The sequence below is a fragment of the Pocillopora damicornis genome, chromosome 2 (genome assembly GCF_964200805.1).
Source record: "Pocillopora damicornis chromosome 2, jaPocDami1.2, whole genome shotgun sequence".
Classification (NCBI taxonomy): domain Eukaryota; kingdom Metazoa; phylum Cnidaria; class Anthozoa; order Scleractinia; family Pocilloporidae; genus Pocillopora; species Pocillopora damicornis.
In genome coordinates, this window is record NC_142671.1 from 28,645,763 (window position 1) to 28,672,922 (window position 27,160).

The 27,160-nt window shown below is 38.0% G+C and overlaps 3 protein-coding genes across 4 annotated transcripts; 2 read left to right on the forward strand and 1 right to left on the reverse strand.

Moving 5' to 3' along the window:
- Window positions 1-6: 6 nt before the first annotated feature.
- Window positions 7-9,192, reverse strand: LOC113664857 (charged multivesicular body protein 7). Of its 2 annotated transcripts, none has more exons than XM_027180476.2 (10): window positions 8,685-9,192; window positions 6,316-6,504; window positions 5,712-5,782; window positions 4,371-4,433; window positions 4,218-4,266; window positions 3,791-3,910; window positions 3,108-3,206; window positions 2,121-2,163; window positions 1,376-1,471; window positions 7-1,105 (listed from the first exon to the last, which is right to left on the reverse strand). In XM_027180476.2, the coding sequence occupies exons 1-10, from the start codon at window positions 9,117-9,119 to the stop codon at window positions 936-938; spliced, it is 1,335 nt and encodes a 444-aa protein (XP_027036277.2). In that variant the 5' UTR covers window positions 9,120-9,192; the 3' UTR covers window positions 7-935. The 2 variants fall into 2 exon arrangements, with proteins under 2 accessions (XP_027036277.2, XP_089054313.1); XM_089198187.1 differs by having other exon boundaries at window positions 4,218-4,260; window positions 8,685-9,141.
- Window positions 9,193-10,910: 1,718 nt separating this feature from the next.
- Window positions 10,911-17,709, forward strand: LOC113664849 (metabotropic glutamate receptor 2). The gene is made up of 3 exons (XM_089198181.1): window positions 10,911-11,148; window positions 11,311-11,441; window positions 14,442-17,709. The coding sequence occupies exons 2-3, from the start codon at window positions 11,375-11,377 to the stop codon at window positions 17,030-17,032; spliced, it is 2,658 nt and encodes an 885-aa protein (XP_089054307.1). The 5' UTR covers window positions 10,911-11,148; window positions 11,311-11,374; the 3' UTR covers window positions 17,033-17,709.
- Window positions 17,710-17,913: 204 nt separating this feature from the next.
- LOC113664850 (ZP domain-containing protein) lies at window positions 17,914-25,989 on the forward strand. Its single transcript, XM_027180469.2, has 6 exons — window positions 17,914-18,069; window positions 22,667-22,774; window positions 23,300-23,320; window positions 23,412-24,000; window positions 24,647-24,969; window positions 25,467-25,989. Exons 1-6 carry the CDS (start codon window positions 17,979-17,981, stop codon window positions 25,607-25,609), a joined length of 1,275 nt encoding a protein of 424 aa, XP_027036270.2. The 5' UTR covers window positions 17,914-17,978; the 3' UTR covers window positions 25,610-25,989.
- The last annotated feature ends 1,171 nt before the right edge of the window (window positions 25,990-27,160 follow it).

The window sequence follows — 27,160 nt, forward strand, 5'->3', positions numbered from 1 at the left end:
AAATACTTTAAAAGATGAAAAAGAAGTTTTTTATTTGAATCGCATACATACAACAAAAAGGGGAATAACTAAGGATAACAAGCAAGTTTACATTTACAAATAAAACAATTCAAAGCCTAGTTGAAGGCTTCTGTGTGCTAACAATATGACCTGTCATAAATTCTGTATCCTTTCAATAAATGATATTTTACACGCTAAAGTTAACCCATACAGATATCCCTCAAAATAAAACACTTACTTACCCGCTTGTCCATCAAACACTTACGTTTCTACGTATCAACCAGTTATGTGTTTAGGAAGATTTGAAATCTGTTCTTTGATACTGTAAAACTCCCTGATAAAAGTTGTATCAGAGACGTGATGTGTGCGTATTGCCATGGTTTCATATCCCAAATAATACAGGGGAAGGGACATTTGATCGTCTAGTTTGATATTTTACGTCTGTTCCCATAGCAACCCCAATGTCCCAGGAGTAAATGTTCCATAATGTTCCATTATGTCCCAATCGGTCTATGGGGAAAGAGTGTTGAATTATTCAGTACGATACTAAGGCAATTGAGATTTTTTTTTTTCGGGTCTAAAGTTTGAACAAAAAAGACGTCTTAGATTGAGATGCACGAGTTCTTACCCAAAGAGGACTGGGGAGGAGGTAGAGGGATGGTAATGTTAGCTATTCTCAATTAATCGTTGAGCTGGAGGTTTCTTTGCAATGTCCGTTCGATTTTAAGAAGCCGGCGTGAGACTCTTTCCACCTTTTCTACAGGAAGCTAAAAATTTTCCCTTCGATAATTTTCTTAATCACAAAAATGAAAACTACAATTTACTTCGTACAACATCACGCCAACAACAGCACGGAAAGGTAAATCCTAATAATGTTCCTTTGTCCCCCTACATTCTCTTCCCGCTTAAAGCGAGGCTAGGCTTCTTAAAATAACTTAGCTGGCTACAAGGCTTTTTGTTTTCTGTCTCGTTGATAGATTTTCAGATGCATCCGGGCTGTGCGAGGGGACTGGAGGTAACTTGGGAAGTTCCGTGTCCGAACCAGGCCTTTGAGCTACCCTAGATGAAGTCGAGTGGTACTGGTAACCCGCAGCGGAGCCCGAATCTAAAAAGGAGAAAAACATAACCCACCTGTTGAAGACTCTTGTCATATGATATGAACATAATATATGGCCGAGCTCCTAAACAAGTTCTCTGTAATTCAGTTGGTGATGCATTCCCCCGTGTAAGCGAAACTGGTCAGAGCTCAAATTCTCTCAAGAATCACTTTTGAACTACATTGTATTGTCATAAACTGAGTGCACTGAGGGCCTAAATGAGTTTCATCTCAGGCTCATTTATAGCAAAACGATCAGTTCGGCAAGTTTGACAATACCTTTTTCCCCGATATCGAGGCTCTCTAATTCTCGTTCCAGTTCCCCCATCTCATCCGGTCCTATCCCAGATGCCTCAGAAAGTCGTCGCACATTACCTGAAATGAAGATGAAAATGAACTTTTTGGGTATTGTAAAATTAAACAAAACAGGTTGATACTGACATGATGAAAGAGGGAAAAGCAGAAGTTAACAAGAAATACGATCGAAATCAAATTAATTTAACAGCTTATAAAAAAGGCAAGTCAATCAGGAGAAAAAGAGAACTTGGCGTATACAATTCTAAACGAACAACACCACTTATTGGTATTTACAAGCGCAAAAATCGTAAAAGTCTAAGACACGATATTGTCGAAGTTTACATCTCATTGTTGAGCAAAACCAGTGAAACGCTGGATTGCTCTGGAAATCCAAAGGAAAAAGTTATTCCTCAGTATAGACTATGAGCAGTCCCTCCTTTTCGATGAAGTCCGTCAAGCGAGTCAAAAGAAAAAAAATATCCGAGGAAAAAAAATTGACGTATGCGCGCCGCGTGGAACTCTGAGAGTGAGGCGCACTTAAAGTAAGGACTCCAAACTAGGAAAGAGAGCCGTTTTACCTCCGCACGGCTGGGTGACTTTTCGTGCCCCTCACTCCCAGAGTTCTGCGCGGCGCGCTAACATTAATATTTTTCTCACTGATTTCTTTCGCCTCGTTGAGTGCCCACTCAAAGAAGCGAGAAATATAGAGCAATTCGGTTCACCTCACCTTCCAATATCGCTGAATTTATGTCTTGAGATTCATTTATTCCCTGCATCAAAGAAATTCAAACAGACACTTATACGTGTTCTTTCTCAGTCCCAATGCAACATTTAAATGCGTCACTACAGATGGCATACATGTCTACATTTCGAACCCATGTATAAACGCTGTTGAGCAGATTCATAAATGAACAACAGCTCGGAGTCGGTTGACTTTCATCATTTACTCCCTTTATGTGACGATTTCTTACATATTTTACCGCCCTCCTTATCTTCGCTGTTTGATGTTGGCAGTATCAAGCTCTAAGAAGCTGGAATTATAGAATTATGAGCTGCTTTGTGCCAATGATCTTTACCTCGAGCTATTTTTTAAAAACGGGGGCCAGGGGGGTTAAAATCTACTCCACTCAACAGTTCTTGAATTTATTACATCTATTTTGAAATCACTGCTGATCCTTACAATCTGATTGGCTCTCACAGGTGCAATTTAACCACAAATCACACCATTTTTTTGCTCTAGATTACTTCTTTACTTCAACACAACAACAACTTATCATATTTCGAGGCTTGTTTAATGCAACCAATCAAATTGCAAGGGAAAAAAACAATTTTTGCAACTCTCTACAAACCAGCTCAGTACTGGATCAATAAAATATTTGCACAAACTTAAAAATTCTGTATTTGAATCATTGAATTTTGTAATTGCAAAGTCAGGTGGATGCGATTGAACTGAGTGGTTTTGAAATCACTTTCAATTATGATTTCAGACCAAAATTGCACTCCACTCAGTTCAATGCATTCAGTATGCTGGTGGAGTGATATGGGCAAATGCTCCACACATCAGCTTTAGAAACTCTTTACAGTGGCCAGTTTGCTTTATCAACTCAGAAGATAAAACGAAACAGTCTTGTAATACCCCCCTTCCCCCCCAACTGACACAGAACCTGTTATGTCAGATTCTTTTTATGAAAAAGGAAACCTGAAATGGACTCACTTCATTAAGGTCATCAATTACATCCTCAACTTTTTCAATTGTCATGCCTGAATGTGCCCCCTTCAGTGCTGCTGTTCCTGCCTTCAAAGCCTCGATAACCTAACAAGAGATAAAAAATGGAAACTTGGGAGATTTACAAAGATACAAAAAAAGATTACAAGCCTTAAAAAATTCAAGCCATTGCTGTTGTCAATGTGTAAGACACTATAGCCTTTGTACACTGTACATCTTTCCACCATGTTTTATAAAGGGGGGACCAAGCCAACAACATTTTACCAGAGTTTACTGACAGTTTGCTGGTACTCCACCCTTGTTCCAATAATCCCTCACGACCCCTCCCCCCTTGGAGAAAGAGAGGGGGTTAGAATATGAGGAATGCTGGGAATGAGGGTCAGCACAAGCAATCTGTTAATTAATTCTGACAAACTAATGAACCTGCAACAGACTACAGAGTAACATGCAATCCAAAGGAAGTGGCAATACTTTCGGTCAGTTGACACTGCATTGTGTAATAAGCCCAAGATACAATCCTGCGCTATGAATGGCTTGGCCTAAATGTAAGACTTACACTTTTATATAAAGGGAACAATAATACAGTTTCACATAAAGCCTTACATTCTGTATGCCAACCTTAAGGTATTCATTATCATATTACTAAAATGTGCAAAGCAGTCATTTCTCACCAATCTATCTGTGTGCGCATTTTGGATTCTATGTAAAATTTCTTCGAATGACTGCAAGTCTGCAATTGCCTTGTCCAATGTTCGTTTTCTTAGTTCCTTTCTGCGAAGCAGTTTTAGGGCCTGTTATGCAAAATAAACACACCTTAGAAAGTGGTTTTTATATTTTTAAGTTGTATGATGATTGACAGACTGACAGACTGGCTGACTGACTGACTGACTGAGTGATGGACCAAAAGACTAATTGACTGCTTAACAGACAGACTGACTGACTGACGAACAAACAGACACACTGATTGACTAAATGAAACAATGACTGACATACAGAGTCCACACTACAGCAACTTACTAAAACACTCAAACTATCTGGCAGTTTTGCATGTAGCAAATGAAAAAATCAGAAGTGTCTTAAATGAAGGTTTGTACCCACCTTTGTTCTAGAACCTTCCTTTGCAAAACCAGCTGCTTGTAATCTACAACTTTAAGAATAAAGATAATAATAATTTTTAATACACATCACAAATCACAGTCCCTGCTATGTACAAGATCACAGAAAAGTAAATGACAACAATTCATTCATCACCTTTCAACTTCATCTGACAGTTTATTTACTTGAAGAGTTAGGCTGGCCACTGTCTTCCGGAGCCTAGAGATAATAGATTGAAATGCACCTGAAGTAAACACAGGCTTAAATGCAAAGGTACAGATTTTTTTAAAACAGTATTTTAAAATCATATTCTTTCACTAATATATACAGGTGTATATAAACATAATCACATATTATATAATTATGTAATTTTGAGAACACCTTACAATAATGCAATGGATACAAATGGCAGGACTCAAAAGGAACAAACAGTTGCACTGGATCAATAGGGATCTTAAAGGCTCACCAAGATTTACTTCATTAAATAATACCCATTCACACCAGCAAAATAAGTTTAGTTAAACTGTGTTAAATTGAATGAAAATCTGAAAAACAGAGACTTGAATCACAGAATTTTCCAAAAGGTTTGTGTAATCAGTAACTTGTATTTTCAGTGTCCTAAATTTGAAGTCAACAAAAATTGGTTTAAGCAGCTTCTTTGAAGAAAACAATTTCAAACTGTTTCACCCTTTAAATTCCAGAAGTGATTAACATATAACCTCTTCCTGTAACATCCATACAATATCCCATAAACAGGTAATGAGAATACTTATACTGATCAGGTTGAAATTAAAAATATTCAGTGTGTAGCCAGGCATATTAAAAACTTTGGTAAAAAGAATAAAAAAAGTTGACACTGGCCAAAAAAAGTTTTTTTTTTTGGACGTTTCAGCTACCACCGTAACTGTTGCCTTCTTCAGCAAAGATAAAAATGCAAAATAATGTTTAATGGTGTCCTGCTTGGTATATGTTTCAACATCGAGGTCACCCACAAGCCTATCCCCTCCATCTCAAGCATACTTTAAAAGCCAAAAGACAAAAAGAGAGGCATCGTGTACAAGATCAAATGTAAAGACTGTGATTGTGTTTACACTGGTCAGACAGCGCATACACTAAAAACAAGCACAAAAGAACACACAAAGGCCATAGCAACATTGGATGAAAATTCTTTGTTGGCCAAACACCATATCCTTGCATTTTCATCTTTTCTGAAGAAGGCAACAGTAGTAACCAAAATGTCAGTGGTAACTTTTTTTACATTCCTTTTTCTAAAATGATCAGGTTGAAGTTTTTATCTTGATCTAACACCAAATTCTCATAACTTATTAGCAAGAAATTGTGTAGTAGCTAAAAGGGAGAATCAACAATGAGATCTTAGGATTTAAAGGGTTGATGAAACAGCTTTTGAACATTTCTGTGAATGGGAAATAAATAACATTTAATAGTTACTGCAAACTTCTTAAGGGCATTTTAGAAAAACAAGAATAGACATCTAACCTCACAATATCAACATCATTGTCAGAAACTGCTGTCACCTTCTCTTCACCTTTTCTTGCAAACTTGATAACCTACAAAAATTGTCAATTAGTTGTCATAATAAGAATCTAATGACAGACAGTGAGGAGAATTACTAGTGAGATCTTGGGAGTTAAAGGTTTAAATTGGGGTGTAAAGGACCACAATATATTTTACACCTCTGCTTTTTTTTCCTTTGACTCCAAGGCTGGTCTATTATCCAATGAAAACATGGTTTGAAGTTTCAAATACAGTCCAGTGACAAATTTTATTACGTCCTATTTATGAAATGAAAGCTTTTATATCAAAAAATCACAGTCAAAAGCCACTAAAAGGAAAATTTAAAGTTAGTGGTTTGTGATACATAGGCTGTCCTCAATCACAGGCAACCTATTCACACCAAAATAATGAACTCACACGTAATCTTTGTCCAAACATTTCTTCATAAACCCCTTGATTGAGTAGCAAAGTTATATCTTGAACATCAATAGTTCAATGAGTATTATTCAGTGCACATTACATGACAAGCCCCAGTGATATAAGTATTATCCACTCTCATGAATTCTGAAGCACCACAGATACCTACCTTCTCTCCTTCAGGTGTAACATATACAACTGCTTTACCATGCTGTTGTAAATATGCCAAAAGAACTTCGAGGGTTTCATCATCAAACTTCTTACAACGCATTTTCATCACATTCCATGGTATAACATGGTCTGTTGTTTCACATTGCACGCCTGCGTAATGTTTGGCGAGAAGCCATTCTGCATTTTCCTTCAGACATAGAAATCACAACAAAATTGTTAAGTTTGCATCATGTGAAATTTGACATTTAAAATCTGAAAAGAAAAGGGACACTTTGGAGTTTAATTCAACTTAAAGATGTCCCTGGAAAGTTATCAGTAGCTAAGTCTCTTTAATACTTAAATAAACTAAATTCCAAAGGACAGAAGATGAGGGAGGGGGTGTGGGTAATGAAAAGTTTGCAAAGAGCAGGGAGGGTTCTGAAGTAAGAGAGTTTCCCTCCCACCACTGCCAGCCAGGTTTCCTTCTCAATCCTGGCATCATATGTAGATTGAATTTGTTATGGGTTCTTGTCTTTGCTCTGTTGATTTTTCTGTGAGTTTTCCAGTTCTTAAATTATAATTTGACCTTGAAAAAGTGGCAGAGCCTGATCCTATAAATGTCCTGTGCAAAATTGTATCTATTATGTGTCAGTTTGTTATTGCTATCAAAAGGAAATCATCATCATCATCATCATCTAGAAGGTGCATTTTTGGCTACCCTACTGAATGCAAAGGCCTAATAGCAAGCTGACAATAAAATGTTTGGTTTTCAGCTGGGAGAATTAACTTTAAACCATGGTGATTGCTGTGTTGTAACCGTAATCTCAAATTTATTTTACAAACATTTTATACATTTTAACTCTAATAAGGTACTTTTAGGATCGAGAGCCACTAGTGCATCAGTTGAATTTCTGTTATGTGTTACCCTCCTTAAATAAAGTTGTTATTATTATTACTATACAATAGACCCTTTACATGTTTACATCTAAAGACTCAATAATTATTACTATTACAACCTCAAGCCTCACTTGGTGAAGACTGATGAGTTTTAATGAGAAAGTACTCCTATCAAACTGAAACCAAAAGAATACCCACATAGACACAACAAGAAATTGGCAAAGATTCACGAAAAGTTTAGTGTAAATAAGGCATGGGAGTGATTTTTCAATAAATGATGTCATCATGCACAAGAACTATTTTAAAAACAACTCATATATACTTAAAATTCTAAATTAAAAGTGAAAACAGTCATTAGTAAAATAATAACCTGGCCACAAAAGAGATGGAATAAAAGAGGGAGAAGGCTAAAAATTGGTGGCTTCTGCCATCAAATCTTATCCACAATGGAAGACACTTTTCAAAAGGTTAGGTTACTCAGGGTATTAAAATTTTCTGATTTTCTAGTAAGCAGCCAAGCTCAGAGAGTGATTCTGTTAGAATCTTTTAACATTTTTAACACACACCAGTTAAATCTTGTCAGCAGTTTCAACTATTTGTACAAGAGTCTCTCCTTTTCCTTGATGCATAAGCTCTCAAAATTTTTTCACATAAGATACAAATTTTTTGTTATCAAGAGTCAGTAATTAGCATGCCCTATTAGTTGACAATTATTGTCAATTATAGACCATTCCCAGGGGGTGATGCATAAAGTGTTTTCTATGGGAATTTGGTAAATATTTCTGACTATCACAGTATCTGTTAACTGCACCGCCACATTTCATACGCTCGGACACTAGGTAGTCAGACACACATATTCAATTTTTTACCTGCATGGAGCAAAAAATGTGTTTTTGTTATTCAGTGCTACAAGTTTCCTCTGTGTTACATTGTTGTGTGTAACAAAAAACTTTTGAGTTTGAAAAAGCGATAAGTCAACATCAGAAAATTTACACAATGAAAAAAGTTACCTTATTACACACGAACACGTTGTATTGCTTTGCAAATTTATTGAATAACGAGCAGCAGCAGTAGATATGCTTGATTTTATGTCAGTGTTGACGACTCAGAAGGAAAAGGAGTTTTCCTAGTTGGGTTTTCCTTTTCCTGTTTTTCTTGTTCATGTCAAGGTTATGGCAAAAAGAAGTAATTAACTGAATAAAAAAATCATATCAAGGATGGGCTACAGTCACAACAGCTTTCAGTAAGACTCTGGGGGGAGGGGGGGAAGGGGGGTCCAGGCAACGGATCTGGGACAAGTAAACTCTGGTTGATATCTGGAATTTGTAAACTTTAATAGGCAAAATTTCCGCACAGCCCCATACATCATTATACATCCACATATGGGGCTTTATTATTCAGTGTATCACCAGTAAGATGTACATGCATAATTAAGTATGGGGCTGTGCGGAAATTTTTCCCTTTAATACTCCAAGTAAATGTAATCTATACCTTTGCTGCATCGACTAAAACGAATTTATCATCCAGATTTACGGCATCATCGCTTCCCATTACAGTATGGACACCCCACCAAAAAGATCTCTTCGCCAATCCAAAAGACCACGACATCCAGCCATCGTTATTAGAGTTCATAAAATCCTGTTTTCGTACAAGCTTTCCTTGCTGAATCATTTGTTTCAGAACAATGCGAAGCCCGAGCGGTGTCAAACTGTTTCGCGTAAACCGACATTTCAAGGTCGCCAAATTAATAAAAATATCTTCGTGGTGTTCACAGTTTTCCAGAATTGCTTTACTCCAAAAATTCAGCTTAGAGTCCCAGTGTTTTGGGTTCACCTCTCTGCTCTCAGGAAAAGCGGAAAACATAAAATTCATTCGATCATTGTCTTCCCAATCTGCTGGTAAACATTCTGTCTCGGAGTCCGCCATTTTAACGTTGTGATAGCTAGCTTCCAGGTCCCCTCTCAAACTTTTTTGCGTGAAGCGTGATTAGGCGTTTCTTTTTTTTCGTGAATCGTGATTTGATTTTTACATAATTCGTGAATTAAAATTGATAAAGACATTTCATGTCCATGTGAACTAATTTTTTTATTTCAACGTGACGCGTGAATGAAGACCTGAATAAAACGTGATTCGTGAACCATTTTGTTTTTGATAAAAGTCATAAAACAGACCACAACGGTTCTTGATCAACAAAGATAGGACATTACGTCATCTTTTGTCGCATAAGACTGGTCAAGACCAGAAAAAGTAAAATATTAATTTGTGCATTTTGTTTTTTATTTCGATGTGAAACGAGATCGTCTCAAGTTTCGCATGAACGTTGAATAATTTTGAATATTATTCGCAACGTGTAAGGGCCAAATTTCTTTGTGACTGAGTTTTGGGACCTTCACCTGTAGGTTCAGCCACTTCCGAGTGGGCGCGGTTCAGTGATCTGGTACAGGAATTACGACTCGAGGACGAGGCTAAATGCGAAGTCGCTCTCATCGGTACAAAGAATCAGGTAAATGTCGTTGTGGTGGAATTGAGAAAAAAATTCTCAAAATTTAGTGTGGGCTCATGGTGTGGGAGAGTGAAAAATTATTTAGGGGAGAGAGGCATTCAGCTGAGTGATTTTTATCACCGTGGCACTAATTCCTCGCGCCGTAATTTCGGCACCATATCACTGAACAGCGAGAACTCGGAAGTGGCCTATTCATTCTTCGATAATGCGTAGACTATACCGTTCGAGTACGATGAGCTACAATCCAAGACACATAGCTTTGTAAATACTTCTTACTAACCGAGTTTGAGGTCCGCACTGTAGGTTAAGGACCGGGTTTTTTTTCTGCTCGATAAATATGGCCCAGGCGCGCTTCGCAAAAGACATAAATTCGAGCGTAAAAAGTGTTTCCGCAACTTACAGTATGGACTTTCTTAGAGGGTAGGTCTTAATTTCCGTGATTATTTTATAAAATATATCAGGCTTATCAGGTTTTTTTAATTTCTCGAAATTAGAACCACCGAAGCGCACTCAGCACCCCGTGAGAACTTGAAAATAAGTTTGAATTAGGAGTAAAACCAAAAAGGCGTTCCACAGTTGCGATTAGTAGTTACGGAAGGCAACAGTTGCGGTGATTTACACGTTTTCACAAAATTTGAGTCAGTTCTACTTCGACCCCTCGATTGAATCCTTATAGGACTGATGGACACAAATTTATTGAATTTTGAAAGTTCGTTCTCTCTTTGTAAGTGTTCATGGCTGGTTATACTATTAGTGAAAATGGGGCATAGTATTAGCGTCCTGTGCTAGAAAACTACAGCAGGTGGTTTTTCCTTTCAGATAATTAAAGGAAACTATTGATTAGCGCATGACAGGCGAGAGGTGAACACAGGCGATATGCTGATTAATATACGATAAGGAAGAAGGGCATTGTAAAAGCTATCTTTTCATCAGAGTTTTCGTTACTAAAACACAACTTGGCTCCATTTACTTATCAAACATGACAGTATTTTTTTTGTGAATAGCAAATGATAATTAGTTGGATTTCAACCGGCCAAAGTAGTCGCCGTATTTATTGCGGGTTTAACCTTTTTTAGCCGCTGCCGTGAGTTTCAAGGTTATCATTGTGTTTTTCTGATTTAAGACATTTAACACAGTGCGATGGAAAAAAAAAGCAACTTGATCTAAACGTACGTACAATTAAAAATTAAGGTAACCGTGCAGGTGTACGCAAATGATAAAGTATTCTAATTAGTTACGAATTTACACGAACATGACATAAATCAGATGTAATGTCATGTCACAATGACTTGACACCACACCAGCCACCCACATTAGTATTGAATGACGAAAACAACTTCAGTGACAACATCAGTTCCATCGGAAATTGACATTTTGTTGTGTAGTGGGATATGAAATTATCTTTCACGGAGGGTAAAGTGAGCGAATTAAGTTTTTCTTTTGCTATAATCGGTAAGTCTACCCCAAACAGTCTAGCAAATTCAGACTGAGACGCAAATGAGGCTAACTTCTATTTATGAACTAAACTTTTTGGGGGTAAACAGAGAGAGAGTTTTCACATTTGAAATTCATATTTTGCTTCGACGTGCTAAACATAAGTTATCGTGTTTACAGAGATTTTGAGTTAGCCAACGAACCGAGGCCAAGACAAAACCAGCTCAGGGGCCGAATCCGAACGATGACTGGCCCAAGAATTCTTGGATACGCAATTTTGTGGCAAGTTCATCTTTTCAGCCAAGTTTTCGGTATGTAGTGAGATCTAATTTCGAACGCCATGCCCTTCTACAGAAAGTAATTATCTAACTGATAACACAAGACCTGACAGTTTCATGTGCGACAGACGTATCTTCATGTTTGATATTCGGTTAGAATTTGCTAACTCAGAAAAACGATGACAGGCCAGCACCTTCGCTTCACTAATGATTCGCAATGCTTGTAACAATACACCTGCACTGACCTTACTTTACTTACATTTTAAAACTAAATATTCCAAAAGGTTCTTTTTATCATCAAAAACCTCAGTGTTGTGTAACAGAGCTCGAGATAGCTTGTAAATAGTCATATTTACTCAGCCTTTTCATGAATTAAAGTCTAAAAAAATTCAGGATGAACTTCTTAAGGCAAATTTCAAAATGCTATTTCAAATTTAGATTTTAAGTCACGACCATAGCTTGAGCAAATATCTAACAACCTCTCTACATTACGCTCCCCCTGACCAAATGTTTCGCTTATTATCCGTGTTGATGAACATTATTTGTGCTCTTTTGAAAGCGTACATAAATCGTTCATAGGTCGAAACACACTTCTTAAGATACCAAACCATCATCAAATAAAACAATAGGTAAATACAGAATCGAACATAGGTTTGGCGGGATGCGGGATAAAGCTTAAAATCGAGGCGGGGTGTGGGATCGGAGACTTTTTCGTTGTGTGATCGGCTGGAGAATTTATCTATGTAATAGGATAGTTTTACTTTAGGTCCTTCGTGTGTGGAGTTTTTGTCCCGCGTAAACACTGTTATATACTGTTTTTTTTAAGCTAGCCAAATATGCGTTAAGCAAGTCTTTACTTTTCTGCATAATGAGAGTACATTTTCAACATTGTAAAGGCTATAATTTCTCCGTCAGTTGGCGGTGAACTCGAGCAACTTGGTTTGAACCCGGCGGGATCGGGATAAAAATGTTCCTCGCGGTGGGATGCGGGATTACAAAAGTATATTTTAAACCCTCTAAATAAAAGGACAAAAAAATTGCACAGAGGAAAAAATAACCTGATAAAAAGAACAGTTATGGTCCCGAACGGGGAAGAATATCGCGACTTAATGACCAAAAATTGGAACAAATTATATGGATCAGCTGTTGAAAGTTCCTTTTTAAAATGAACCGGATACGCGATGATGGAATATAATTTTGCTCCTGAAAAAGAGCCGTTTAAATTTTAAGGCGATTGCGTAAATGCTTGAACATTTGCTTAAATAAAAGACAGTGGGCCTGCAAAAAACCTGCTCCGTGAAAAGCGCAATATCCGTCATTATTTTGGGACGAATTTTGCTTAAAATGGCCTGGTACTGAAATATAAAAATTTTTTATGATTTTTTATGATTTTTTAATCATGAAGGGGCTCAATTATGTCATATAAAAATAACTCTGTCAACTTTCTTTCTCGTATAGCGCGCAATTAAACTTTACGAAAAATGTACTGTCGATAAAAGTATTTGTTTAACTCTCTAAGTGGTTGTAAGGTCTTCATCGCGTATTACATTTTGCGAATATTAGATTCAGGGACGGATATGCACACAGCGTTTCCTGGTTTCAGTAAATAAGTTACGATCACAGAAATGAATACTAAATTAATTTACTGCCTTTGTGTTTCTTTGAAATACAATTGCCATGAGGCTAAGGTGCGATTGAAAATAATAGAGCCAGACAATTCAGGAAAAGCGGGAGTGAAACTTGCGAGATCTTATATTCAATATGTTATCATAACACGTTGAAAGAAAAAAAAATTGGCGAAAATGAGTGGCTAACTTGCCTAGGATGTTTACGTTCGTCAAGTTAAAAAAAAAAATTACAATTGCCTCGATTGGGATTGGTTTAAAAAACTCCTACTTTCCAGTAATTCGCTTGCCAAGTTGTTATCGAACAGTTTATCGGACGGTTCAATAAGCCGATCACATTCAAAGTTGTAGTTTAAATCAACCAATCACAACCTTGGTTTCAATGACCAAAGAAACAGTACCCAGATTCCTAAATTGGGGCTTTTTTAAAAATGGAGAGTTTTTTTTTTTTGCTTGAGCAATTGTCATTTTTATGATTAATTAGCGATAGCAACAAATCGATTTTGTTATTACTCGTATGATTTTCGACCGAATTGGATTCCACTGGGTCCCATTACCATACTGGTTTTCGAAGCATGAGCGCTATCTAGATGAATTTTTTCTGATATCAAAAAATAATCTTTTATGAAAGTGTCAGAGTACTTTTTTCTCTATTTGAATATGTTCCTTGTAGATCAGTCTTATTGAGATGTAGCTGGCTGTAAGACTCAACCGCTAGTAATGTTAGGCCGTCGTTGATGGCAGAATCTTACCTACTTCACATCGTCGTCGACATCTGTTGAGGTTGGGCAAGAAGATTTCTCAAAGTTTACCAACTAGTCCCTCTCTCAAACTATTTAGCGTCATAAATCCCCCCCTTACGATCATCATCACTGATCAACAGATACAAAAACCTGTTAACAATAAAAACAGAGGATATTACGTGGCCGCTTGGGGATACGAATTTTATCTTTTCGTGAAAATCGAGAGAACTCGTGAGAGATACTTTCAGCACGAGAAGATAAAATTCGTATCCCTAAACAGCCATGTAATATGTTCTGTTTATTTTATAGATACTGATGAAATTCCTAAGGAGAAATAAAGACAATATTACTTATATTTTCTGTCCCAAACAGTCAAAATTCTAATAAAGAAGAGAAAAAGAACCGGCCACGCGCCTGAGCGGGAAGCTCTTTTGTAATTGGCTGATCATGTTAGTAACCATGGCGACACCAATATCCTCGCCCGTGAAAAATAGGATCTTTACTGCGCGCGATGAAGATATAATTTTTTAGTAAAAGGTAAAATCTTGGTATGTCATCAGTATCTATATAATAATAGGTTTTCCTTAGTCGCTAAGAAATATGTAGTAGTTTATAGAATGTACCAATTGAAAACTCGTGTCAACTCTAATAATTTTCAATGGTAGTTGTTGCAGACATTCAGCAACTTCAAATGGATGGAGATGTTATTTTTGGCGGACTTTTCCCCGTTCACAAGAGAAGTACTGTAACCGAGAATAAATGTGGTGAAATAGATCCACAGCCTGGATTCCAATATTTGGCTGCTATGCTGTTTGCTCTCCGAAAAATCAATCATGACACCGAATTGCTGCAGAACATCACTATCGGAGCGAAGATATTCGACACATGCCGAAGTCAGACGATTGCAGCGGACCGTGCAAAGGACATCATTAAATACACGCTTTTGGATGAACCGAAACCTCTCGTTGGAGTTATTGGTCCTTTCAAAAGCGATGTTTCCATAGCAGTGGCGAATCTGTTGCGAGTTTTTGAAATTCCTCAAATAAGTTATGGCTCGTCGAGCGTGGAGTTAAGTGACAAGGAACTTTATAGGAATTTTTTTAGGACGGTGCCTCCTGACTCCTTTCAAGCTCAAGCTCTGGCGGATGTCCTTCGACATTATGGCTGGACGTACGTTCACACGATCAATTCGCACGGAAATTACGGCAGAAAAGGAATGAACATATTTCACAGGGTCGCTCGGCAATCTGGTATCTGTACAGCAGAAGTTGAAAGTCTCCCCAGCTTTCCAACTAAAGCAAATTATGTGTCTGCTGTTCGAAAGATATCACGACGCAAAACTGGTCATGCTCACGTGATTGTGCTATTTACAACCCAGACTGACTCGGCTGGTTTGCTCCGTGCAGCTAAGGAGTCTGGTGTACAAGGTCTTACGTGGCTTGGAAGCAGTGGCTGGAGCAATCGTATTGACGTCACTGAGGGCAACGAAGAAATAGCCAATGGCTCTCTTACAGTTGGACACGGTGATGGAATCGTAAATGAATTCTCGGATTTCTTGATAAACCTAAACAGTACCCTGGGAGGAACTACTTCTCCAAAAGCAAACAATTCATGGTTCGAAGAAGTTGTGAAATCTGTTTTGAATTGTGAGACTAGAAATTCGGCAGCTCACTCGCTTACACCATGCAAGAGCAACCTGTCACTACCGCGTGATATAGAACTTGCGCCAGTTCGTGTCGTTGTAAACGCGGTTTACGCTATGGCGCATGCTCTTGACGACATGCAAAGAGATCTTTGCCCAGAGCAGACTGGAATTTGCCAGCCAATGAGAGAAAGACTGAAAAAAAGAAGTCTCATGGATTACTTGAAGAATGTAACATTCCCAGACTCATCGTTTAACATGAGTTTGAAATTTAATGAGAACCAAGAAATGGATGGTATCTATAACGTCTTAAATTTCCAACAAAGGAGAGATGGCTCATGGAAATATGTCCGCGTTGGGGCATGGAATTATCTTGTAAATTCTACCAAAGACATAAAAGGTGAACTGAGGATTGATGATGCTCTTATCTCATGGGGAAATGTCGTAACACGTCCACCTTATTCATACTGTAGTGACTCCTGTACCTTAAAGCAAATAACAAAGCCCAAAGCCCTCAACCCGAAATGTTGTTGGAACTGTATATCCTGTGAAGTTAATGAAGCGATCATAAACAACACTTGCAAAGCGTGTGACCTTGGTTACAAACCAGACTTGAGTTTACAGAGGTGTGTAAAACTTGAACTTTCTCATCTTCAGTGGAATGATCCGATATCAACTTCACTAAGGTTACTCGCGGGATTCTGGATCTTCATTGCCATAGGAGCGTTTGCGTTCTACGTCATTAAACGCCATGACAGTGTGATTAAAGCAGCGGGAAGGGAACTATCTTTTTTCATATTCATCGGAATCGTTTTGTGTTATACGGCTTCCTTTGTTTGTTTGGCCAAGCCTACTGATTTTATATGCGCACTTCGTCGTTTCATTGGAAGTACGTGCTTCACCGTTTGCTACGCGCCATTACTAATGAAAACAAATCGTATTTATCGTATATTTAACCATGCCAGGCACTCAGCAGCGAGACCGTCTTTAATAAGGCCCATGTCCCAGGTCCTCATCTCCTTGGGGCTCATTGCAGTACAGCTTCTGGTTACCACAATATGGACTCTTTCGGACCCACCAAACGCCACCGTGATTTACCATTCGCCTCTAGAAGCCTCGCTTATTTGTAACGTTAGCGGCCTTAGTCTTGCTGTTAACATGTCCTATAACCTACTCCTAATGTTCCTTTGCACTGTGTATGCCTTCAAAACTCGAAGTTTTCCCAGAAATTTCAACGAAGCAAAACACATAGGTATCACGTTGTACATAACGTGTTCTTTATGGATCATATTTTTACCAACGTACTTCAACGCAGGAGCGTCTTCTTGGAGGGATTACGTTTATTGCAGCCTCTTCATTTTGGTCGGCTGTGTTAGCCTTGTAGGACTGCTGCTTCCTAAGGTTGCCATTATTGTCCTAGCTAAACTATCCAGAGAAAGAGTCCATATAACTGATGATTTGTTTGAAGAAAAAAATGAGTCAACCACTGATTCGTCGAAAAAAACAACCACCTTTCTAAGTCTTGGTTCTTCTTCACCATTGCCAAACACCAACACAAGACGGCTAAATCCCACGAGAATAACGCAAGACAGTGATGCATTCGTCATGAACTGAATAGCAGGTTACTATGGTTACTAAGAACAGTAATTTACTACCTTAACAACTGAGAGAAAAATGAGAAAATTCTTTGATTAATCAAAAGGTGAATTTTTTGGGGGTAAGAAACTGAATCAATAACCGTTACAGTTACATTTTGCGTATTTAAACGTTTCAAGTCAATTTAGAACTGATCAATACAGCCCTTCCAGATAAAATGGATTTCGTAAGGCACAGAACAGAGCTCATCTCTCTGTTTGTATTTTCTAAGTTTACTTTTAATCAGTTTCTTACTAATGCATGTCATCTTCAAACTTGTGACTGCATAAATTCCGTACTGCCTTACGTAAAAGTAAACTGTTTCGAATGGATTCTCGATTGAAACCGCCCAGTAAGTGCCTATCGGCAAAATGTTTCAAACAACTGTAACTTAACTTAAGTCCTCCATCAAATTGAAGTGCATTTGATCAATTCGTCAACTTAAGAATTATGCGCATATCATTTTAAACTGTTTGCTTAAGTATTTCCATGGTGATATAATTTATCAACTAAAGTTTATTAATTTTCTATAGGTCGGCGTTGGATTATATTACGTATTACTAAAATGCATTATTTAATAGGGTACTTGTAATCATTGATGACGTTTAATTCTAATTAACATGACATAATTAAAATATTTGGGTCAGCTTTCCTTACTTTATGCCGAGTTACTGAAAACCGATATTTATTAAATATCCCAGCTGTCACAAAAATCTATCTTTCACGAGCGGTGAAAGATACCAGCAGTGTTTCTCACTATTATTATTAATTTATTTGGATTTTTATTTTAATGGAAGCGGAAAATTAAGACAAAGAAAAAATTTTTTTTTCCGCATTCAATCAAATAGGTTGGCTTTATATGTTGGTGCAGATCAGTGCAGTGTGAAGTGAGTGTTTTGGAGCGCTGGTTGCGTTGAATTCAGATATGAAGAGAGTGTTGTTGCTCCTTATTTTTGCTGTCAATAATGTGGCAGTTACATCGTATATATTTGAAACGCCAGAAGTAGCAAGACAAGGTAAAAATCTTCTTTTTTCTTGTCTTTTTTTTTTTTTTTTTGTCAAACGCTTGCACGATTGACAGCTTTGGTGCATGAGTAACCTTTCCACGTATAGCAAAAGCAGAAAACTCTAAGTTTGCACAAGGCTCGTGCATCCTAATTTTTTTTTTTCGGATACCCTTGTCGAGGATTTTTCCATTCAATTCTATGATGGCCATTAATCCTTCCGCTTCAATTCCAATATCTGAAACCAACCTCTCTCAACGGATGTAAACTCGTTACTTTGTTGCGAATAACTGAGAATTCGGTTTTTCCATCAAAACGCTCTATCTCAATATCAGTCGATAAAATTGTTTAACATCCAGTCCATGCGACAATGCGGCGAGGTAGTGAGGCGATTTAGGTGAAATGGTTAAACAGCTGTCGATGCAGCAAGTTACTAAAACGACTAAACATGCATTATGTGTTTAATATAAAATGCTACTCAACACACGGGGGCTTTCATATCCCAACAGAGCATTTCGTCAAAAAGTCATCTGTACAGGGAAAATTTTAATGGCTACAACTAAAACTTTTATCATCATTTCGAAATAATATTATTTGAGATAGCGAAGATGATGAAACATGTAGTGGACTACGTCATGTCAATGGCTTTTCCCTTTACTTGAACTTTTGAATTTCAAACAAGACAAAGAGGTAATCAAAGGGCGTATCGGTTGGCTGATCTCATTCAGAGAAAGCGGAATTTTTTTAGGCCCCCAGGGATGGAAGCATGAGTCTTTTCTTCTCTCAAACCGGAAAAAATAACCCCAATTTGACCACAATATCCTTAAATCATGACCGACTGAATATTTTTGCGATACTCTAAAACGTTTCACTCATGCAGTAAGATATCGTTCAATATGTTTGTAATGGTTTGTCGGTGATGTTAGTTTGAGTTCTCGTCAGGACTCAATTGTACGAATGCGAATTTACCCTTCTTTAAGATTTCAGGGGATTACCTTTTCTCTGTCATCACTGTAATAACCAGCCCAATTAAATTAACTCCGACACCTTTTCTTCAAACTACTAACTTAATAGTTCTGTATATAAAGTCACAGCCCAGAAGTCTAGTTAAATACAGATAGCCAGGTTGCCTTGCGCATCTGACCGCATAACAGATATCAGTTTTCTCTTTTAGTGAACGTCAAACATGCAGTTGTGCAGGGTTTGGTCCAGTTTCTTTTTCTTTCGTTTATTTTCCAATCTATTTATGAGCCAGTCGCGGATCAAAATTTTTTAAAATCTTAAGAATAAGTGAGTTGGTGGTTGGAGAAAGTGTAACTTTGTTAGTTGGAACATAAACACATATACATGAAGGTTTTGAATGAACTAACTTGCTCCCCATCCGAGCTGAGTCTTCGCGATAAGCAAGTCCTGTTTTTGAAACTGTCCTTTAGATCAACAACAAAAACAAAACAAAAGCAAACAGGCAAACAAACAAACAACAAACAAAAAAAATTATGAGAAACGAGTAATATAATGGTGGAACTCCGCTGCTGTTTACATAACGAAAATTTATTGCATGACAATATCTTATTTTGATGACGTACAATTTCCAACTCGGAAAAAAGCTCAGGATGTGAAACGTCAAACGAAATTCTCTACAAGACATAGTCTGCTGACACAGATAATTTTTTCAGTAAATAAGATTGAAATTGTATAATTTTTTTTAAAAAATTTCAAGCGTTTCAAATGATTATGAGATAATTGAGCCGGAAAATGGTTAGAGTTCTAGAATGTAATTGCAAAAAAAATACATAAATAAACACTAAGAAAGTGCGTCATTTAATCAATGCATTACGCCTCGTTTTTAAGTGTACTTTGCGTTTATCACAAGAGGCAGTGACGTTATCAAAAGCTCAGGAAGGGCATGAACTTTTGAACGGTCGCGAAAACCTTGTACAGTTCGGCTAGCCTTTATATCGTACTTCTGGAACGTAAATGAAAGTCTCTATATTCCGTGCCGCTGACTTCCTGAGTCAACTTAACAAACCCCGAGTGTCCCGGTGTTATTTACTTTCTCGTAAACACCGAGTAACTAGGTATGAACACTGATTGTTGCCAACAAAACCAGAGAAATAGCACAAGACAAAAGAAAGTATTTTTTTCCGCGTTGAAGTATTGAATATATTAGAAGAATCGGACCTACGTGATATTAGTTTATTTAGGCAACGGTTTTATTTACTAATACACACATGAACTGAGTTGTGTTGCTTGCTCTACCGGCTGTCAACCGTATGGCAGCCATTACGTTTATAGATAGGGCATGAGATCTGACCAGTCGAGGTACCGACACAATTAACTGGCGTAACATGCAAATATCCATAGAAATAGATGCGCACTTCGCTATTGGAGCTATTTCACAGACACCAAGAGAATATCAATAAAGCAGGCACTTTACCGACATGACGGCACATAATTAGTTTAGATAAATCGAAGGAGGCCTGTTAAAACTGCTCATGGTACGCGTAAACGCAAGGGCAGTTTACTATTAAAATGGTCGAGGAACTGAATGCGGTACATCCAGAGCCACACCGGGAGTAGTCTAGAAAAAGTGTTAGCTGGAATCGAACTTGCGGGACCACCGGAACGAGGGCCTGCGGATAATAACTTCTCAAAGAATGGCATTTTTTTTGTACTTATTCCATAACACCGAGAGAAAAACAGAAAGTGATTTTTTAATCAATTTCATCACAGAAGCTCCAAGACAAAACTGGTAGTTTCGGATACGTTTGCACGTGCTGACAGCAAGACTCTAACATGTCTAATTACGCAAAGTCTGACGACTTTTCCGGAATCATTTGCCACCAGGAAATGTATTGAGCCTTCGTACGATACCCTACTAGAGCATGAAGGTCTTATTGGTGCCGTTAACAAAAATCCACAGATGAATAAAACAATAGATCAGAGGATTGGAAGTTATTCAAATTGGATTCATCCTTTCAAGAATCTTGAATTTTGTTATGGTTTTCTAATTCAACCGATATTATGAAATAAGGAAGCCATTTTTCATATTTTTGAAATTCAGTAATAAACCTTTGCAGTTTCTTTGGTTTAATTAGCGTTTTTTATACTTTCAAGAGATATGTATATGCCAAACTATCGTTTGAGTGTTCATTCATCAACCAAAATATGTTAATTGGAAACCACAAAAGAAATGGACAAATATTTATCAAAACCTGCTCTATTGGACATGCCTGATTCCTCGATTTAGTATACCATTTTGAGAAGAAGATTCGCCTGATATTATTATCAAATTATTTGAAGCCTTGAGCTTTCTCGTTTCTTTAGAGCGGCCAATGTGGAAACATTTGACGCTGATCAACGTCAATAAAGACTTTTGCGTGATGCTATCTACAGAGTAACAGTATTTTCATCCATGTATTGATTGAAGCCACTCAAGCGGATATCACTCATAAAGTCACCTCAGTCGTTAGATAAATAGCAAAATTCCACCTCTAATTTCTTCAAAAAATTAATCATTTGCCAAAGGTGCCATCATTTTTTTGATAATGGAGTTGTCTTGCAGTGATTTACCCAAAAGTAAATTTTACATGTTGCAGAAGTCCTAAATTTTTCCGGTGTTAGTACATGCAATTTACCTTCGCGAACTCGTTATACAGACTACAGAGATTATATATCCTTTCATTTATTTACATATCAGAGATCAAATCCACATGATTCACTTCATATACACTCATATGCATTTTTATCCCTATTTCATGGAAGAGCTAGATGATATACTAGTCTGACTGGACGTATTATTTAGTGCACATGACACAAGCACCAATGCCCCAAACGTAGTTAGGGCCTCTTTAACCCTGGAGCTTTAACTGAGGCCCTCAACGAAAGATAAAATATTATTTCTATTAATTGAGTTATGGTTGAAATAGTGATACCAGCGTAAATCATGATCAGTTTGATGCAGCTAATCTTTAGGCATGCAACTTAGAAAATTTTCATCAAATCCAGAACGCACAAATCCAAGTTGGCCCTTTACCATAAATGCAATTAAGAGCTAACTGGAAATCTAGGGATTACTGATAACAGCCTCATCGAGAACATGTTTGTCTGAAAGGGCAATTTTCATCGGTGCTAATTTTAGATGTGATCATCCACGAGTATCAAATTTATGCCAAAGCTATTCAAAGTCAAGGTTATAGAGTTCCTAAGGTAAAAGAACCTATTGATAAACAAAGCAAAGCAAGTAGGAACAAAACTTCATTACATAACATTGCGGAATATTCTGTCACCATCATTTGGCCTCAGTTTTCCAATTTTCACATCACGCTTATGTCATGCAAATTTGGATTTCAATAAAATAACTAGATGGATGGATAGAAAGCTAGATAGATAAATAGAAAGTTAGATAGATAGATAGATAGAAAGCTAGATAGATAGATAGATAAATAGATAGATAGATAGACTAGTGAATGGATTAATCAAATAATTGGAGCTCATACTTCTGATCTTCCAATTGTTCACCCACCAAAGACGTTGCAATAACTATAATGACCATGATTGCCTTCACATATTCAAGTTTCTCCCCTTTTTTTTTTAATGAACAATCAAGATATAGGAACCGATGCTGTCAGAGACGAGCGAGCTGATCCACTTGGAGATCGGGCTGAATTTCTCTTTGATGGTCCATCTGGTGAGGGTCCGAGCGAAGCTTCAGGAGGTAAGAAAGATGAAGCCCCAGTCTAATGGTCATGGTAGTCGATGAAATTTCAAACTATCCCATACAATATAAGGAAGAAAATCGTGATTTCCATCAGTTTACAGGTACCACAGAGGTAGAAAAAGCTTTTTTCGAGCGCTGATTGGCCACCTCGGAGGTGATTGGGAAGTACTATTCACCTCCGAACCGGCAACCGAACAGACAAAGTCGAGAGTCAAGAATCTAGTTTCTGATCACTTTCTGCGGTTAATTGACAGAAATAAGCGCAGTGCTTTGGTTCTAGTATGGCATCTATCATCATTTATCTCTACTTAGCTGAATAGTTGTTAACTGCTATAGAAAACCGTGTAGTTTGGACTGGATCATGATATAGTGCAAGCTTATTTTTTTTCGGACACAGGTTTTCTTTAGACGGCCGTAGTGCGTAATGAAGGCCTCAAAAGTAGTCATCCGGTGGAAGAATATAGTTTAGATAAGAAATAATTTAAGATTTTGACATGAATTGTTTTTTTTTCTCTTTTTCAGTTTCCCCGCCGGACGACGACGGTGAGTGCCACTCATTTCATTAGATTAAGCCCCTAAAGAATTATATTTATCGCTTCATTAACATTTTGCAACACCGGTTTATTTTGTATAGAGGTCATTGTTACTTGTGGACAAAACGAGATGTCTATCAGCATTCCAAAGAGCGTTCTTAATGGCCTGGACGTGGAACATATTCGTCTTACTAATGAAAGCTGTGGAGCTACAGAGAATCCAGCTCGCGACCGCTACATTCTTGAGACGGACCTGACAGCATGTGGTACAACAAAAAGCCACATCGAGGATTTCGTGACTTACATGAATACGGTGGAGGAGATTCCCGTGGAGGATGATCAGATAATCACTCGTGTCCGTGAAGTGGAGATACCTTTCACCTGCGCTTACTCAGATACGGGAGTCGTGTCCGCCGTTGGTCTGCAAGTGGAGAGCAAAAAAATCGTTTTCTCCGAGAAAGGATTGGGAGAGTTCGTACTGGAGATGAATATTTTCCCAGATGATTCATATGAACGTCAATACACAAAGCGAGATTTTCCAGTAACCGTGCCGTTGAGGAAAATTTTGTTCGTGCAAGTGAGCGTGGACACAGAGGATTCGCGGCTTGCGATTTTAGCAGAAACGTGTTTTGCCACACCCGATGCCAATCCCAATAAACCTGGATTGAAATACGTATTCATCAAAGATGGGTATGAATAACTTGTTGTCACTTTTTTTCACCCCTGATAGCTTTAGACTTGGCCTCTCATGCAGCCTTCGTTCAGGCTCCTAACGTAACATGCATGCTCCATGGAGATATAGGTTATGTGACGAGCCTAAAAGCCGAATTCAAAGGAGTCACTCAACTCTTCTCTGAGAGAAGAGAGGGACATTTTCCTATTAATCATTCTGTTCCTTTAATCCTCGCTTTGCAGTAACTGGCTGTTCTGACATGTTTAGTGCAATATCTCATTTCAATTTCAATACTCACTCTTTCACTTAATAGCTGATCACCATTCAAGGCATTACTACCTTAGTTAAGCAATTGTCACATTTACATGGGCTCAGCAATGTATGGTGATACCGTTTCTTGTTTTTAGGTTATCCGCATATGAAACGTTTTCAATATTCAGTTTTGAACGGCTTTGTTTATAAAGCTGCTCTCTAGAAAATAACTAAATTCTGCCCCGCACAAAACATTTCTAAGAAGCTATATGACAGTAAGATAACCAGAAATGCAGAATTTCTTGGAGATATCGTTTGACCACTCCTCAAAGCTCCACTGCCACGCAACCCTATCATCAGACCTCAGAAGGCGTCAGTTTCAAGAGATTGACAATATGTCTTCCTTTACAGATGTTCCGAAGACGACACCTTGGAGCGCAGGCAATCAAATGATAAAAGAAGGGAAAGGTTTAGCCTGGAAGCGTTCAAGTTCCTGGGTAATAATCCGTTTGTTTACATGCACTGCAAGGTCAAGGTATGTGACGCAGACGATCCCAACTCACGCTGCGCACAAGGCTGTCTGCGTAACTCAAGGCGAAGGAGGTCGCTGTACACTCAGGAAACGAATGATGAGGAGTATCTATTGGCCCAGGGACCTTTCATGCGGGGAGCAGAGAAAAGCGATGAAACAGAGTCCCAGGTGGACATCGAACTGCATGAGATTGAAAACAGCAGTAAGTTTTCCTTTACAAAAGCATTAGAGTGTACCGTAGTGTCTAATAAAAACAAAGTTTCAAAGTTTCATAAGGTAGATCAGCTTTTCATTTTACCTCGGCGGGAAAAAAGGGTTGCCCAGGAAATAGCGTGCGCTAATGGGTACTGCGCTAGACTTCCATATAGAGAAGCTCTAGTTCGAACCCTCCTTGAGTCGTTTTGGCGGCTTCTTGTGAAAAGCATCTTACACTCACCATACCTCTCTCCAGTCACGTTTACATGAGTACGGGGAATGGTTAGGGGAACGTTTAAAAGAAGATTATTAGTGGCATTGAAAGATCTTGCAGATGAAAGGGAAAGGAATTTTAGCAGCAGTTGAACAAGCCTTGATTTCTCTGTCTCTCTCCCGTTCCAATGACATTTCCCACACCATGTCTTTCTCTAATTCAAGACCTTGAATCAAATTTAAAGGGACGAGCTTTTCTGTTAACAAATAGTGAAAAATATCCTTTTCCAGGTCAATTCACCCCTCTTGTTGCCGCTATGGCTGTTTTTGCTGCTGTCTGTGTTATGGGTGTGTCGTACTTCGCCTGGAACTTGAAGAGGAAGCGCGGAGTTGTTCGCAGTTATCAGCTCCTCAGTACCACTCCTGACGAGTGACAACTTCGACTGGGAGGAGCCATAAAGTCGAGATTAATACCTTCATTAAGAATTTTTATAACCGCTACACTACTTTGACTTTTTAAATTCAATTAGTTTGTATCAAGGAGCATTTTTTTTTAAGAAGAAAAGAACGAGAAATCTCATGTGCGCGACGTTAGAATATTGCCAGTAGGAGTGAATGAATTTTACCTTTTCGTGTTATAAAGTAGTTTGCTTTATAAGAACTAAGGTTATGTTATTCTTTCAGCATTTAATCACCACACAGCAAACCGAAAAGTTTGGCTGATCATTATGTCACTAAGCACGTTATACCATGTTTTTAAATAGGTGATAGTAACATGAGTTTCTTATGAAATAAATCAGGCTCAACCTGCTGACGATGGTTGACGATTTGATCCTTTCACGTTACATAAAGTTTTTACGCGTTTGTTCTGTGATACAACAGTCAACCCTCTCGAAGCGGATTTTATGTCATGCATGAAACTTGCATCAACTTCAATTTGTGACTTGCTTTTAAAAAAACACGGGGGGTAACAGCTAATTCATAAGTCGAGCATCATCAAAGTCACTACTAATAAACCTAAAAATCATACTGCATAAAATGGCACAATTTGACATCGAGTTTTTCTTCATCCACTGGATAGAGATTTTTCTTGTCGATAGCGTTATCCGACCTTCGAACAACCGGAGCCAGATCAACAAGGCATTATCTCTAGGTCTCTCTTCAACATGTTTGTCAAGTAAACAAATGTAAACAGCGTGGCATTAAAAATAACAACCCGGAAGGAATCTTAAGTTGCCTACAGATTTTAGGCTGCCAACAACTGGATTTTCCTTCTCTTATTTTTATCACCACATACAGCAGCACCACCACCGACATCGCGTAGATTGATAAAATGTATATAGCAATGTAAAGGTTTGGAAGGGAAGGGTTTAAGCTTTCATATTCTGGGAGAGAATTAAAAAGATTTAGCCGGGGTTAACTGCAATTTATAACCCTCCGCCCCCCCTCCGATACAAGCCCATCTACTCATAAACAAAATAAAAAATACATCCAGTCATAAGCTCCCCCACCGGGTATAAGCCCCCTCATAGCTTTTCTTTTTTGAGAGATAGGAACTCTTTACTACTTCAAACAGGAAATTTGAGAAAATATTGTGGAACAATGAGTTGCTGTACCTCTTTTTCATTATCAAAGATGAACTTCCTGGGAAAAGTCTGGTCCTCCGTTTTGTTATGGTCCAGTTTTGTCGTGCTAGTTTTAATTCTGTTCCAATGTATTTAAATGGATTCGAGTTATTATGATATTTTGAAACATAACCAAAAGCCAGTAAATGCGAGAACTATTTTGATCAGCACTTCTAGGACTCGTTTCAAAGCATTTTTTCTATTTCCGTTTATGACAACCCTCGAATATAAGACCTCCTAGTGCTCCTTACGAAGTTGTATAAGCACAAGGCTTGTAAGCTGAAGTTCACGGTATGTCCACACGTTTCGAAATAAATGAAAGGAAGTACACCTCACACAGAAATAATACCAAGTTACAAT

Coding starts and splice junctions, on each gene's coding strand:
- LOC113664857 (XM_027180476.2), bottom strand. CDS start 9,119: ATGGCGGACTCCGAGACAGAATGTTTACCAGCAGATTGGGAAGACAAT. Junction 4,434..5,711: donor AATGATGTTGATATTGTGAG/GTTAGATGTCTA, acceptor TATTATCTCTAG/GCTCCGGAAGACAGTGGCCA. Junction 1,472..2,120: donor AAATTCAGCGATATTGGAAG/GTGAGGTGAACC, acceptor TCTTCATTTCAG/GTAATGTGCGACGACTTTCT.
- LOC113664849 (XM_089198181.1), top strand. CDS start 11,375: ATGACTGGCCCAAGAATTCTTGGATACGCAATTTTGTGGCAAGTTCAT. Junction 11,442..14,441: donor TCTTTTCAGCCAAGTTTTCG/GTATGTAGTGAG, acceptor TTTCAATGGTAG/TTGTTGCAGACATTCAGCAA.
- LOC113664850 (XM_027180469.2), top strand. CDS start 17,979: ATGAAGAGAGTGTTGTTGCTCCTTATTTTTGCTGTCAATAATGTGGCA. Junction 18,070..22,666: donor GCCAGAAGTAGCAAGACAAG/GTAAAAATCTTC, acceptor TGAACAATCAAG/ATATAGGAACCGATGCTGTC. Junction 23,321..23,411: donor TTCCCCGCCGGACGACGACG/GTGAGTGCCACT, acceptor TATTTTGTATAG/AGGTCATTGTTACTTGTGGA.